We start from the raw sequence: 16,337 nt of genomic DNA on the forward strand, positions 1-16,337 counted from the left end.
AAACAATATGCCAAATGTATCGTTTGTTAGTATAAAATAGGGCATCTAAAGTGAGTTTTAAAGAATTCACCTGAAGTGGACAGATATTTTGGTGGTTTGGGCATCCGTGCTGAATTGTTTGTGAAATAAGACTGTGCTACTAAGGACAGAACCTGTAAGCGTGAAGTTCTTATGTTTTTTTAAATTTTTTAAATCATTGAATTCAGGTGTTCCAATCACTTCCTTGGCCACAGGTGTATAACATCGAGCCCCTTGGCATGCAGACTGCTGGCTTCTGCAAACAGAATGGTTCGCTCTGAGAAACTCAGTGAATTCAAGCCTGGCTCTGTGAGAGGATGCCACCTGTGCCAGAAGTCCATTCGTGAAATTTCCTCATGACTAAATAATCTATGGTCAGCTGTTAGTGGTATTATAACAAAGTGGAAACAACTGGGAACAACAGCAACTCAGCCACCAAGTGGTAGGCCATGCCAAACCACAGAGCGGGGACAGCACATGCTGAGGTGTGCAGAAGTCGCCAACTTTCTGCAGAGTCGATAGCTCCAAACCTCCAAAAGCTCAAGAACAATGCAGCATAGACAGAGAGCTTGATGGAAAATGAGCAGCTGCAGGCAAGCCTGACATCACCAAGTGCAATGCAACGCGTCAGATGCAGTGGTGTAAAGCCCACCGCCTGCCAGTGGACTCGAAAGCAGAGGAGACATGTCCTCCGGAGTGACGAATCCCGCAATCCAATGGACGAATCTGGCCAGGAGAGCGGGACTCGCCTGACTGCAGTGTGCCAAGTGTACAATTTGGTGGATGGGGGATTATGGTGTGGGGTTGTTTTTCATGGGTTGGGCTTGGCCCCTTAGTTCCAGTTAAAGGAACTCTTAATGCTTCAGCATACGGAGCCATTTTGGACAATTTCATGCTCCCAACTTTGTTGGACCAATTTGTAGATGGTAACATGACTGCACACACCCACCAGGGAACAAAGCAAGGTCTATAAAGGAATAGGGGAGCAAGTTTGGTGTGGAGGAACTTGACTGGCCTGCAGAGAGCCCTGACCTCCATACCTTTGGGATGAATTCGAGCGGAGACTGTGAGCAAGCCAGGCCTTCTCATCCAATATCAGTGCCTGACCTTACTAATGCGTTCCTAGTCACAAATCCCCATCAACACACTCACCCTACACCTCGTGGAAAGCCAGAGGAGCTGAAGCTGTTAGAGCTGCAAAGGGTGGGCCAACTCCATATTAAGAATGGGATGTCATTAAAGTTCATGTGTGTGGAAAGGCAGGCATCCCAATACTTTTGGCAATATAATGTACTTTATTAATTCTCGAGGGGAAACTGTCTTTTTGCAAATCAGAACAGGAATGGCTATTTATTAACTGGTGGCATGGCTTGTAAATTTCAGCCTGGCAACCCGGTGATGCTCCATCTGTCCATCTTCGCAATAAAGTTGCCATTATATTGGCAGGGGGTTGTATCATGTTAAAGGAGGGCACTGTGCTGTAGCGTCATAACAGTAAAAGTGATTTGCTTTGTCATTACACACGGAGGAATCCAGACTTAGGGTCCAGGGTTAGGGTTAGGGAAGGACTCCCTGTCAGGGTCATTATTGAGAGCCTATGACTGATGTGAATAAAAAGGCCTGCAGGCAAATAACTTGAGTTGAGGGGGGCTGCTCTCTGTCCACTTGGTGTTGGTTACATTTGCTTATTTGGCTGGCACTTTTATCCAAGGTGACTTACAACATTTTAAGATAATACAATGGGTTCCATTTCTTCTGTTTTTCCAGTTGGAGCCCAGGCAGGTGAAGTGACTTGCTCGTGGTCACATAGTGGGATTTTAAACCCACAACCTCAGCGTCTGAAGTCCAAAGCCTACCAAGTACAGGGCTTGAGATAAATTTAGTTGACATTACTGAGTAATAGGTCTGAACACTTGTGTCAATGTGATATTTCATTTTTTTACCCACTATATAATAAAATACTAAGGCCTGTTTGTGTATGTCCTGTCCTTTAGAGCAATATGATTGGTCAGTTTGGCTTGGGTGTGATTGGCCAGTTTGGTTTTGATGACGTGATTGAAAGAGGAATCTGAGTGTTGGAAAGGAGGAGGAGGAGGAGAAATGGCAGAGGAAGTGCGCTGAGAGATGGGGAAGTATAAAAGTGGACAGGAGATGAGAAAGGCGTCTCGAAAATGATAACGGTCTGAGAAGCAGTCCTTACGGCAATGTGCTCGAGAAAGGAAGTGCTGGCTAAGAAAGGTTAAGACACACGCAAATATGGAGGAAAGTTGCTGAAGGTGCACAGGGCAAGAGAGAGCAAATATTTTTTAAATTCTCCTATTGCCTGTCTTCACCAGGTAGTGTGGCTAATTATTAATCAATTTGTAAAAATTCCTGAAATCCTGTTTTCACTTTTGTCATTTTGGATATTGAATGTTGTTTGATGATGGAAAAAATTAATTAACACAAGTTTAGCATAAGGCTGCAACATAACAAAATGTCAAAAAAAAGCAAAGGGTCAGAATAATACTTGTGGACATGTGAAAAAGAAAGTACCCCCTTCTTACCGTTGTATGGTTTTACGTATCGGGACATAATAAAATGTCAGATCTTAAAATTAGGTAACTGCAAATTCAGATGAACAACAAGACTTGACATATCACACCGTGTTATTATTTATTTAATATAAACTAAGCCAAAAGGCAGAAGCAGTGTGTGACAAATGAAGTCCCCCCCCTTACTACTTCCATAGGAATTCAGAGGGTAAGTAGCAGCCAGATGCAGCTCATCAAATGCACTCGATGAACAGATCATGGTGCCTCCAAATGGTGACGCCCCTAATCGGGAAAACAGTTCCTCAGTCAGCCATTGTTCAACCCACTATATTGTAACACAGGGTCACTGGGATCTGCTGAAGCCAATCCCAGCCAATGCAGGGCGCAATGCAGGAAACAAACCCTGGGCAGGGCACACACACCAAGCACACACTTGGGACAATTTAGGATCGCCAATGCACCTAACCTGCATGTCTTTGGTCTATGGGAGGAAACCAGAGCACCTGGAGGAAACCCACGCAGACACGGGGAGAACATGCAAACTCCATGCAGGGAGGACCCGGGAAGCGAACCCGGGTCTCCTAACTGCGAGGCAGCAACACTACCAATTCTTCAGTGGGTGGCTAAATTTAGATAGACGGGTACAACATTGAACAGAAGATCTCCAGGCCATCCTCGGTACAAATGCCTGAAAACATCCAAGCTGTAAGGGCATCCATTTTGCAGTCTCTTAGATGTTCAGTATGCTTCTGCCTTAGGCATTTCCAACAGGAGGATTTTGCATGAGGACCTTAATTTCCATCCATACAAAATGATGGTAGGGCAGGAACTCACAGAGAGAGGCTGGGAGAACCATAGAGAGTTGTGCGCATTCTGCAAACTGTTCATTGAGATGCCGTCATCATGTGCAGCGATGAAGCACATTTCCATTTGAATATTATAAGCAAAATTTATAATGAAACAAACTGAAACAAACCCTCATGAACTTCATCAGAGACCCCGGCATAGTGAGCGTGTTACAGTTTGCAGAATTTGGCATTGTAGGCTGGCCCTTACTTTTTTGAGAGGGCGGAGCAACGGTCATCGTAACTTCAGAACGTTATATTGAAATGCTAGGGAACTGGAAGAAATGGATGTGGCGGATGCTTGGTTTCAACAAGATGGAGCCACAGTTCATACGGCCTGCGCGGCGATCCATGCAGGTGTTACGGGAGATGTTTCCTGTGCAGCAATGTCGGGTGTCCATCATGTTCACCTGATCTCACTCTGTGAGATTTCTTCTCAAGTCGAAGGTATACACACATCGACCTCGAAACCTTGAAGCCCTCAAAGACGCTACTCGCCACGAAATCGCTGCTCTTCCACTTGAAATGGCCGAACGAGAAATCATCTCGAAGAGTGTATCACTAATGATGACCACAACCTTAAAGACATGTTTTAAAACACAGTGAAACAAATCTCTTTTAAATTATTTGATCTTGTAGCATTTTTACAGAATAAACATTCGATATGTGGTACTTCTTTTTTGACTCACCCTGTACAATGCTTTATATATGACAGTTATTTCTTTGTTTATATGTGTTTTACCGATGTCTGAACATTTTATGTTTCTGTTTTCTACAGCGGACATTTTGACATCGGCTACTTCTCACATCAGTCCTGTGAAACTAATGAGAACGGATAAAAGCGGCACTCAACAACAGATGCACAGTACAAGTTCATCAGATTTGTCTGATGTCCAAGAGCAGAAGAACAGTTTAAATCCAAAATCTACAGCCAGTGATAACCGGAGCAGCCCTTCAAGTAAGAAGCCACACTGCTGTACTGAATGTGGCAAACGCTTCTCTTGTAGTAGCCTACTTAAGAGTCACATGAGAATTCACACTGGAGAGAAGCCTTATTGCTGTTCTGAATGCGACAAACAATTCTCCCAAATGAGCCACCTTCGAACCCACAGACGAATTCACAGTGGAGAGAAACCATACTGCTGTTCAGAATGTGGCAAGCAATTCTCGCAATCGGGCAGTCTTTATAACCACAGAAGAATCCACACGGGGCAGAAGCCATTTACCTGTGCCGAGTGTGGCCAAAAATTTGTTAGCAGTAGTACTCTTCAGATACACACAAGAATTCACACTGGGGAGAAGCCATATTGCTGTTCTGAATGCGGCAAGCAATTCTCCAAAATAGGCAATCTTCAGGCCCACCAGACCATTCACACCGGGGAGAAGCCATATTGTTGTTCTGAGTGTGGAAAAAAATTCTCAAAGGTTGTCAATCTGAAGAAGCACAGAAGGATTCACACCGGAGAACGGCCGTATTCCTGTTCTGAATGCGGCAAGCGATTCTACAGTAGTAGCCACCTACGGAGACATGCGAGAATTCATACCGGAGAGAAGTCTTACTGCTGTGGGGAATGTGGAAAACGGTTCACCACCAGTAGTAACCTTCAGCAACACACAAAAGTACATGCTAAAGAGAAGTTGTGATCTCAAGACGAAAAAGAAATTTCCAGATCATTACAAACTGCAAAAGGAAGTGTGTTTTTTGGAACAGAACAGGTAGTTTCATGGGGTCAGATGTGATTCTTGAACAAGAATTACATGCCTGGGGACAACTCGTTGAGTCTGTGGTGAATTGCAGCAGAATCCACTGCAGGAAAGGCTCTGTCCGTAGGGCCTCTTCCTAAACAACCTGCCTTTGGTTACCCGCAGCGACAGAAATAACAGATACCCACACCGTGGACACTAGATGACACTGTTGCCCCTTTAAACCCAACAGGCAGACGCAAGGGACAGAGGTTAAGAACACCAAGAAGATTTTTATTTTCTTTTCCTCCTTAAACAGTGCCCACCCAGCACCATAGCCACAATAAACAGGCAATTAATAACACAAAGCACAATATTCTTCTCTCTCTCTCCTCTCTCTATTCTTTCTCGTCCACATGACTCTTGCTCCCTGCTGGGTTCCCAACAGTCCTTTAAATCGTGCCCTACCCCGGAAATGCTTCTGTCCTTCGTCCACATGACTTGCCAGCACTTCTAGGTCAGATGGAGAACTTGAATTTTCTTCAGCCTGTTAGTACTTCTTGGCTTTCGTCCCTGTGACTTGGCAGTACATCCGGGCTACGGGTGAGACATGACTACCCAGGTTCTCTTGCAGCAACCCCTGATGGTACCCATGACACCCAGTAGGGCTGAGGTATTAAACTTCATGTCCCATAGTGCCCTGTGGGAATCTGGGGCATCGCTGTAGTCCAGGGAAGCTGCCATCTAGCGTCTTGGGGGAGGCAGCGTCCTAGAAAAGCTGCCTTAACCCCATCCTTCCATCTCGGGGGCGTCCTGGCTGTCTGGTACAACACATGGATCATTGCAGTTATTTGGCCCCAAATATTATGAAGCCTTTCAGTCATTTTAACTATTGCATTAATGGGATAGCAACAGCAAGTAGTGTTTAGGTAAGCATCCTGTCCCACACGTATACTGTGTGTTAAAACGCTTTGACTGCATGGCATTCTTGCATTTCAATTTACTACAACATCAACATTTATTTATATAGCACATTTTCATACAAATGATGTATCTCAAAGTGCTTTACAGTTTAGATAATAACGTTAAATCGCTTAGTTGTTCATTTAGAAGTGCAGTCAGAAGGTGGACGCCGTGCAGCCTCTTCCATAGTTCTGCTGGAGTGGTGTCAATGGCATGTTTGCTGATTTGTGTGTTTTGACTATCAAAATCTGTATCTCCCGTTGCTCTTCGCTATCAGTTCTATTAATGGCAGTCCTTTTCACCTCCTTTTTGATGGGGTCTGACAGACCGTTTTCCTCAAACATATATTTTGTATATTGTATTTTCGCGAACATAACTGCCAGTACTGCCATTATCATTATTAACTGTGAATAATGGTGACAACGTACCGCTAGTGTTTTGATATCTTTGAATGCTAATGCGTTATCGGATTTTTTGCGGAGGGGGTTGTTCCCCTTGCAAAAGACTGTTCATTTTTAACACCTGCAGTGTGCTGTCCACACACAATACATTTATATGCTGTGGACCACCAAGGCAGGCACTGCCACCCCAACCCGACACAGACAGACGTAGACAGAAGTCTTTCTCCCTCGTCTCCCACAAGCACAACACAACACAACTCTACCTCTTTCTTTTTCTCTTTCTATTATTTTTTTGCCTCCTCCAAGCAAGCTTCGTCTCCCTCCTCCCAACTCTGGCTCCCCAAGTAGTGTCTGCTGGCTCCTTTTATAAGGCACCCGGAAGTGCTCCAGGTGCTCATTGATGCATTTCCCACAGCACTTCTGGGTGTGGCAGAAGAGCTGCACTCTAGGGCTCTGTAGTAGCTTCAGCTCCCCCTGGCGGTGCCCATGGATCCCAACAGGATGGTATCCAACTCCAATTCCCGTGGAACCCTGTGGGAGTCTGAGGCACCGCTGCAACCCATGGGTTGGGTTGGGTTTTGTTTTGCCACCTAGCACTCCAGGGAAGGTACTGCCCTGGATGTGCTCCCTCACCCGGTCCTTCCGGCATGGTGGCATCCCACCTAGGGAAAGGGCCCCAAACATATGCCACAATGCTTAACAGGGTTCTTTTTAGCAGACTTTTCGACCGTTCATCAGAATTTATAACGCTTGTTGTCTGCCGGGTCAGGTTAACTAGAGCAACCTTACTCTTTTCAGCTCAAAATCACCGCCCCTACTTTGAGCTTTATCTTCATGAGGCCTTGGACTGCTTTAGAAATTGGACACAACTGTTATCACCCACTATTAAGCAAAATTTACTCACGGTTGTCTCCAGATGCACATATTACATGTCTGGCTGTGCGAAACTACAATGCAGGTGAGTACAACGAGAGCTCAGTGCAAATGTTAAGGGAATAAGAGCTGCAACTGCACGACAGAAATATCCAGCTTCAAGAGTGAAGTTCACTTCTGAGTTGATGGTAAGCACACCAAGAAATCTTGGAGAAAAGAGAGAGGCCATACAGTGTAAATAAACGTGTATATGAAAAAAATTACATGGTACTAAGAGAGAAGAGCAATTAGCCATCCTCGTCTCCTCCAACTTCTATGGCCTGCACACAACTGGTGAAACAACCATGAGCAGATTCTACCGGAACAGAAAGGCACCACAGACTGCGCCATTGGAAGCCTTCACAAATTTGTTGGGCTGAATGGCCTGTTCTAGATTGTTCTAAATTACAACCTGCCAGTACCAGAGATCCCATGGAACCACAAGCAATAAAGAATAACGGAGAAGGAAGAGGAGTAACCACATGTGCCATACAGACTGGAAAGGAACACTTGGCAATGAGGGGTGATGTCTGGAATACCGGTTAGTTGACGAATACTGTCTGTTGTTATTTTAATAAGTTAATCATTTGGTTTTATGAGACTTTTTAAGTACCAACAAAGGAGATAATTAGTCTCCTTTCCCTGTGTAGAGTTTATTACACGTTGAGCCTTTTTGTGATCTTTTAATGCATATTACCGTAACATATCATTTCTGCATTTGATCTTTGACACAATAAAACCTGAAAATCTCAAACTCCGTTAATCTTAAATCAGGGGCCTGGGTGGGGTGGTTTATAGGAGATACCGAAGCCTATCGTGGCAGCCCTGGACACAAGTCCAGAAGCCACGTCAAATGGATGAATTTTTTAGCCCACATTTCACAGTTGCTGTCTACTACTGCATTAAAATCAGGGGGGAAACAACAAAAATTGATGGAAAACGCTTAGTAGGAACTTGGAAAATTGGAACGGAAGCTTTATTAAAGATCTGAAAGAAGTGCGCTTAACAGATGTCTAGGGTGGATGGACCGCGTTCAGTGCTGTGAATTGCACCGTTTAAAGGTTTTTATGTTTAAAGCAGGCCGCAATGGCTACGAGTTTTCATTCCCGCCAGTGTCCTAATTAGAACTCTGTCCTTGCTGATTATGATAGTTGGTGTTTGACTCTATGCCTTGTTAGCACTTTCATTCATCAAAGACTAATTTTAGTTACTTTGTAGATCAAAGGTCCTCCATTCCAGTCCTGGAGGTCTGCTATGGCTGCAGGTTTTCACTTTAACCAATTTCTTCATTAGAACCCTTTTATTTACTACTAAAGCAATACATTTTGTGGCTTTAATTTTAGTTTTCTTACCATTCAGAACCTTTAATTGCCTATTTTAGATTTTAGCAACAACATTTATTTATATAGCACATTTTCATACAAACAGTAGCTCAAAGTGCTTTACAAAATGAAGAATAGAAAAATAAGACACAGTAAGAAAATAAAATACGTCAACATTACTTAACATAGAATAAGAGTAAGGTCCGATGGCCAGGGGGGACAGAAAAAACAAAAAAAACTCCAGACAGCCGGAGAAAAAAATAAAATCTGCAGGGATTCCAGGCCATGAGACCGCCCAGTCCCCTCTGGGCATTCTACCTAACATAAATGAAACAGTCCTCTTTGGATTTAGGGTTCTCACGAAAGGGCTTGATGATGATGACGGTCACGTAGAGTTCTGCCTTTAAATCCGTCCATCATTGTTGGAGCATCATGAAGCTTTGAGTAGGTGGAGGTGGCGCAGGCCAACACCACAAAGAAACCGGAAAAAGAAACAGAAAAGAGAGTAGGGGTCAGTACCGATTTTAGAGCCACCATGAATAGGTATTTTGAGGAAATTGAACATACAGAGTATCAGGATTAACAACAACAACATTTATTTATATAGCACATTTTCATACAAACAGTAGCTCAAAGTGCTTTACATATTAAAGAATAGAAAAATGAAAGACATAATTATAAAAAATAAATCAACATTAACATCGAAAAAGAGTAAGGTTCAATGGCCAGGGGGGACAGAAAAAAAAAAGGAAAAGGATTAAGTTAAATTGAAGTTATGAGAAGGCCATGTTAAAGTAATGTGTTGTCAGCAGTGTTTTGAAGTGCTCTACTGTATCAGCCTGGCGAATTCCTATTGGCAGGCTATTCCAGATTTTAGGTGCATAGCAGCAGAAGGCCACCTCACCACTTCTTTTAAGTTTTGTTCTTGGAATTCTAAGGAGACACTCATTTGAGGATCTGAGGTTACGATTTGGAATATAAGATGTCAGACATTCTGATATATAAGATGGGGCGAGATTATTTAAGGCTTTATAAACCATAAGCAGAATTTTAAAGTCAATTCTGAATGACACAGGTAACCAGTGTAGTGACATCAAAACTGGAGAAATGTGTTCGGATTTTCTTTTCCTAGTTAGGATTCTAGCAGCTGCATTCTGCACTCGTTGCAAACGATTTATGTCTTTTTTGGGTATTCCTGAGAGGAGTGCGTTACAGTAATCTAGTCGACTGAACACAAAAGCGTGAATTAATTTCTCAGCATCTTTCAATGATATAAGTGGTCTAACTTTTGCTATGCAGCTACATTTAAATTTTAGTTGTTGCCTGTTTTCTTAATCCGACATTAGATAAGCAATAAACCAGCAGCTCATGTGCTTACCATGAAGAATCTGTGATACAAAATGTTTGGAAATGAACGAGAGGGGAATTGGAAGGACCATTAAGTTTAAATCTATTCTGGTACCACAAAACACTTGGATAATATTCTCCCAGAAGGAAACTCTACAGTGCAAATCAAATTGCTCTTGGATGAATGCAAACATTAAGAAGCCAAACAGTTCAATACCGAGTTTCACTATCAGCATGGACTGTTTTCTAATTAGGAAAAGAGTTGGAATTAAAACCTGCAGACACTGCAGCCCTCCAGGGCTGTGATTGAGGACCCCCTGGTTTAAAAGGCCGCCTCACAGCCACAACGGCGATAAAATTAGAACTTTGGGAAATCTGAGAAGAACAAGACATTCACCCCGATGAGCTCATCCATCCTATTCACCTGTTCATTCAGACGGAGATGTGAAAGTCCCTGATGTCTTGTTCTCTGCCACAGTACTTGGTAATTTATTCCATGTGTGGATGGTTCTTTGTGTGAAGACATTTTATCACATTTGTGCAATGTCCACCCATAAAAATTGTCTGCGTTCCCACATTCTTGTTACAGAATTTCAAAGTTACATTTGGGATCCCCTGTACTAACAAAACTACCTACTTATATTCCTTCCATCTGCAACAACAAAAACACTAGTGAAAGAGTTGAGTTAAAATATTAAAATTTGTCAGGAGGTTGTCATGGGCACTTGGCATCTGCTAAAAAAGGGTATTTCATTAAATCAGTGTCTCAAAACTGCTGTGACTGATTTAAGTGAAATTTGATGAAAAATCTTCTTCTTTTGGCTGCTCCTGTTAGGGGTTGCCGCAGTGGATTATCTTCTTCCATATCTTCCTGTCTTCTCCATCTTGCTCACCTACACCCATCACATGCATGTCCTCTCTCACCACATCCATAAACCTTCTCTTAGGCCTTCCTCTTTTCCTCTTCCCTGGCAGCTCTGTCCTTAGCATCCTTCTCCCAGTATACCCAGTATCTCCCCTCTGCACATGTCCAAACCAACACAATCTCGCCTCTCTGACTTTGTCTCCCACCTGAGCTGACCCTCTGATGTCCTCATTTCTAATCCTGTCCATCCTCGTCACACGCAATGCAAATCTTAGCATCTTTAACTCTGCCACCTCCAGCTCTGTCTCCTGCTGTCTGGTCAGTGCCACCATCTCCAGCCCATATAACATAGCTGGTCTCACTACCGTCCTGTAGACCTTCTCTTTCATCTTGCTGATATCCGTCTGTTACAAATCACTCCAGAAACTCTTCTCCACGCATTCCACCCTGCCTGCACTCTCTTCTTCAATTCTCTTCCACAATCCCCATTACTCTGTACTGTTGATCCCAAGTATTTTAACTCATCCACCTTCCCCAATTCTACTCCCTCCATCCTCACCATTCCACTGACTTCCCTTTCATTTACACACATGTACTCTGTCTTGGTCCTACTGACCTTCATTTCTCTCCTCTCTAGACCATATCTCCACCTCTACAGGGTCTCCTCAACCTGCTCCTTACTATCGCTACAGATCACAATGTCATCAGCAAACATCACAGGCCATGGGGACTCCTGTCTAATCTTGTCTGTCAACCTGAACATCACCATTGCTAATAAGAAAGGGCTCAGAGACGATCCCTGATGTAATCCCACCTCCACCTTGAATGCATCTGTCACTCCTACCGCAGACCTCACCACTGTCACACTTCCCTCGTACATATCCTGTACAACTCTTACGTACTTCTCTGCCACTCCCGACTTCCTCATACAATACCATAGCTCCTCTCTCAGTCACCCTGTCATATGCTTTCTTCAGGTCCACAAAGACGCAATGCAACTCCTTCTGGCCTTCTCTAAACTTTTCCATCAACATCCTCAGAGCAAACATCACATCTGTGGTGCTCTTTCTTGGCATGAAACCATACTGCTGCTCACTAATCATCACTTCACTTCTTAATTGAGCTTCGACTGCTCTTTCCCATAACTTCATGCTGTGGCTCATCAATTGTATCCCCCTGTAGTTAATGCAGTTCTGAACATCCCTCTTATTCTTAAATATCAGCACCAGTACACTTCTTCTTCTACACTCCTCAGGCATCCTCTCACTTTCCAAGATTCCATTAAACAATCTTATATTACGCTAAAATATATGCTCTGTGCTGTGCTTGGTGGTGGTTTTGCCTCATCAGAATCTTCTGACATTAAGAGTGGTGTCCAGCAGGGGTCAGTGCTAGGGCCGCTGCTATTTTTAATATATATAAATGATTTAGATAGGGGGTGGCACGGTGGTGCAGTGGGTAGCGCTGCCGCCTCACAGTTAGGAGACCCAGGTTCGCTTCCCGGGTTCTCCCTTCATGGAGTTTGCATGTTCTCCCCGTGTCTGCGTGGGTTTCCTCCGGGTGCTCCAGTTTCCTCCCACAGTCCAAAAACATGCAGGTTAGGTGCATTGGCGATTGGTGTGTGTGCCCTGCAGTGGGCTGGCACCCTGCCCAGTGTTTGTTTCCTGCCTTGCGCCCTGTATTGGCTCCAGCAGACCCCCCCATGACCCTGTAGTTAGGATTTAGTGGGTTGGATGATGGATGGATTTAGATAGGAATATAAGTAACAAACTGGTTAAGTTTACAGATGATACTAAAATAGGCGGATTAGCAGATAATTTGGAATCTGTTATATCATTACAGAAGGACTTGGACAGCAGACAGACTTGGGCAGATCTGTGGACGATGAAATTTAATGTAAAGCATTTTACATAGGAAGTAAAATTGTGAGGTTTGAAAACACAATGGGAGGTCTGAAAATCAAGAGAGTCCACCTTATGAGAAGGATTTAGGAGTCGTAGTAGACTCTAAACTATCAACTTCCAGACAGTGTTCAGAAGACATTATGAAGGCTAACAGAATGTCAGGTTATATAGCGCCTTGATGTGTGGAGTACAAGTCACAGGAGGTTCTGCTCAAGTTTTAGAACACACTGGTGAGGCCTGTGACGATGTGGGTTCTGGCTCCACGCTCCCTTTGATGTTTGGGAAGCCTTGAACCCAACACCGTCGATAATGAAACCGAGAGAGCCAGTCAGTGAAGGCAAATAATTGAGCATCTGAACAAGGGGATGGTTAAAAGTGAAAACAGTGCTTTTATTAAAAACAGTCAACAAAAAAAAGTGTTCATAAAGTGCAGTTTCAAAGTTCTTCATTAAATAAATAATCCATAAAAAGTACGTGGAGCTTAAAACAATAATAAGAAAAAACAATCCTTTAAAACCAGAGGTCAAAATCGTCTCATGGAAGCAGTCTTTAAAACAACAACAAATCCAGTGCATCGTTTATTAGCGTCTCACCTGCTTATCCCGTTTGGGCCAAGCAGCAGGCAAGACGCTCTCTGCAGCTGCCCTCCTCTACACTTTCGCGAGACTGGAGACCTCCCGATCCCTGGCTCCGGTATGGTTCTCATCCCAGTCCCCGAGACTTGATGTCCATCAATGGCCAGGACGCACACACTGGGGACTCCACCACCAAGCCTCCCGACTTCCGCTGCCTTTCCGCGGCCTTCTGCGGCTCGTCGCTTTCCTCTAGGCACTCCCGCTACCTGGTCACTCAGCGGGAGCAACATCAACTCAAACGTCTGGGTGTTGGCCTAACACCCAGCTTCCTTACAGCTGCCCTCGATCGTGCGCTCACCACACGCACGCACCGCCTGTCCGTCTCTCTTGCTCCGCATGCTTCCTCGCTCCCTGTAACCTCCGTCCTCTTTCCTTTCCTTTTTCTCTCCGATCGTTTCCTTTTTTTCCACCTCCTTCAACCGACTTGCGCTTCTTTTTTATAACGTGAGGGGCCATCACCTGTGCACACGGTGAGAAACGCCCACATCGACGACTGCCCCGCGGCTCGCTACAACAACGCCCCCCTCACGAAGCCGCCTCGGGTGCGGTGATTATTTAAAATGAATGGCCTTTGCTCAACGAGCTGTGGACCCATAACACCACAAGGCCTCATTTGGAGTCCTGTGTGCAGTTTTGGTCTCCAGGCTACAAAATGACATAGCAGCACTAGAGAAGGTCCAGAGAAGAGCGACTAGGCTGATTCAGGGGCTACAGGGGATGAGTTATGAGGAAAGATTAAAAGAGCTGAGCCTTTACAGTTTAAGCAAAAGAAGATTAAGAGGAGACCTGAGTGAAGTGTTTAAAATTATGAAGGGAATTAGTACAGTGGATCGAGACTTGTATTTTAAAATGAGTTCATCAAGAACACGGGGACACAGTTGGAAACTTGTTAAGGGTAAATTTCACAGAAACGCTAAGAAATTCTTCTTCACACAGAGAATGATAGACACTTAGAATAAGCGACCAAGTAGAGTGGTAAACTGTAAGACTTTAGGGACTTTCAAAACTCAACTTGATGTTGTTTTTGAAGAATTAAGTGGAGAGGACTGGCGAGCTCTGTTGGGCTGAATGGCCTGGTCACGTCTAGATTGTTCTAATGTTTTTGTGTTAACAAAGAACTTAGCAGAGAAGCAAATGACAGCACCACTAACCAATAGAGTGGACGGGCAACTGAAAAAATGAAAAAAAGATGTTGCCCTGCATGGTGAAAAAATCGGACATAATCACATTTGGCACGTAGAATGTAGTGTGGAATGGAAAGAAAACGTTTGGTGCGGCTCAATGGTTCGCAAGCACGCTTTTAAACTGGAGTATCGGTGCCAGGTGCTGTGGTTGAGCGTTGGGTGTTGCTTTGCCTGAAGCAAAAAGGGAGTGAGAGAGAAGTAGAGGTGGAAGTGGGGTCCTCAGATCCAAGACAAGGTGAAGAGTCAGCACAAGTCTAAATATAAAGGGCGCCCCATGAGCCACTCCATTGTAATGCACATCTGTATCTGGGACCGCTTTACATCAGCACGCTTCTCCGGAAAAGAAAGAATCTCATTGGATAGCTAACGGCGTGCAATACCGTGATTGGCAGTAAAGAACACCAATCACGTGTCTGTTCCTGTTTTTTGGGATTAAACGTAACGCCGTGTCACTGCGGCTAACTGTTACTTCCAAGAGTACAATACAGGCGCCAGACAAGTCTTTAAAATCCTCAAAAGTATTGATATAGCAGATCCCGCAGAATTTTTGCAGCTTTAAGGTGCCTTACACACTCGAGAATATCGGTGCAAATTAAGGGGAAAGTGCATTTATGACTGAAGCCAGAATTCATATTTACGCAAAAAACCTCAACCTTTAAGAACAATCTGGGTAAGATATTGGATTGGCGTTTAAATAAATAGCCGCACGAGGGCGCTAGAACACAAAACATTCGAGTTCTTCGTCGAAACCGAGCGCTCCGTCCTGCTGCGCGTTTCCTTCGAAGAGATTAGCTAAACAAACGAGGGACGAATGGACTGAATGCTCTCCTCTCATTTGTCAAATCTCTTATCTTCGAAAACACACAACAATTGTACTCTTCGCTTCTGTTAAAAAATCTTGCAGCATACAAATCCAGAAACAGGCACCGTCGGGGGAGTCGGGAAACGTAAAAATCAACGGAGGTGAATTCCGTGGTCCGCTGAGCTGCTCGCAATTCTGCTCCAGGAGTTCGCAGAAGGAGCGCTGGTTGGACGGTTATGGAGGATGGAAGACCCAGGGTTGAGCGTTTCAGCAGCTGTGGGGTCTCAAAATGCCAGAGTGCGCTGTCATATCTTGGAACTTTAAGGTAATCATGTTTTGATACACTTGATCAATCGGACATTTTACCCCTCATCTTCTAGAGGTTTCTGTCAGAAAAAGGAAAAAAATAAACTTCTTGTCGTTTCTCCCCACAGAGCTACTAATGGGTGCTGCACAAGGAGGAAAACAAAGGTAAGCAATGCACAAGAAAAGGAAAGGTGAGCTCTGTAATATAGTCCTATTAATAGTTATATAATGTATATAAGCACTCAGGCAGCGGATTCAAAAGATTTTGAGACCCCTTCACTTTCTGTACACTTCAATGTGCTGTACATGTAATTTTAAATGGATAATTTTGCCGTTTTTGGCCCACAGTCTACACTCAATATCCCATAATGACGCCTTTGTTATATGATGTACTCAGTAGGGGATGCCACAGAGCCCCAACACCCAGACCCAGTAATGTCCAGCACAGTCACAGGTTCTAATAATGGATTTTTAATCCACCAGGCACCAAGTACAGACCATAATCATGCCAAACGATGGCTCTTTTCCACTCCTTCCACCTCCCAAGTCTGACTCCCTAAAGTCAGACAAATTTTATACTGGACCCTGAGCAGCTCCCAGTGACCCACCATGACTT

General features: G+C 44.1%; 1 protein-coding gene across 1 annotated transcript in view; it reads left to right on the plus strand.

Annotated features, from left to right (window-relative positions):
* The window catches only part of LOC120533472 (gastrula zinc finger protein XlCGF26.1-like), a 48,382-nt gene that overhangs the window by 13,172 nt on the left and 18,873 nt on the right, over positions 1-16,337 (plus strand). The window contains exon 3 of the mRNA XM_039760387.1: positions 4,176-5,018. Within this exon, the coding sequence (XP_039616321.1) occupies positions 4,176-5,018 (843 nt within the window). The remainder of the gene's footprint in view (positions 1-4,175; positions 5,019-16,337) is intronic.

The sequence above is a fragment of the Polypterus senegalus genome, chromosome 8 (assembly GCF_016835505.1).
Source record: "Polypterus senegalus isolate Bchr_013 chromosome 8, ASM1683550v1, whole genome shotgun sequence".
Taxonomy (NCBI): domain Eukaryota; kingdom Metazoa; phylum Chordata; class Cladistia; order Polypteriformes; family Polypteridae; genus Polypterus; species Polypterus senegalus.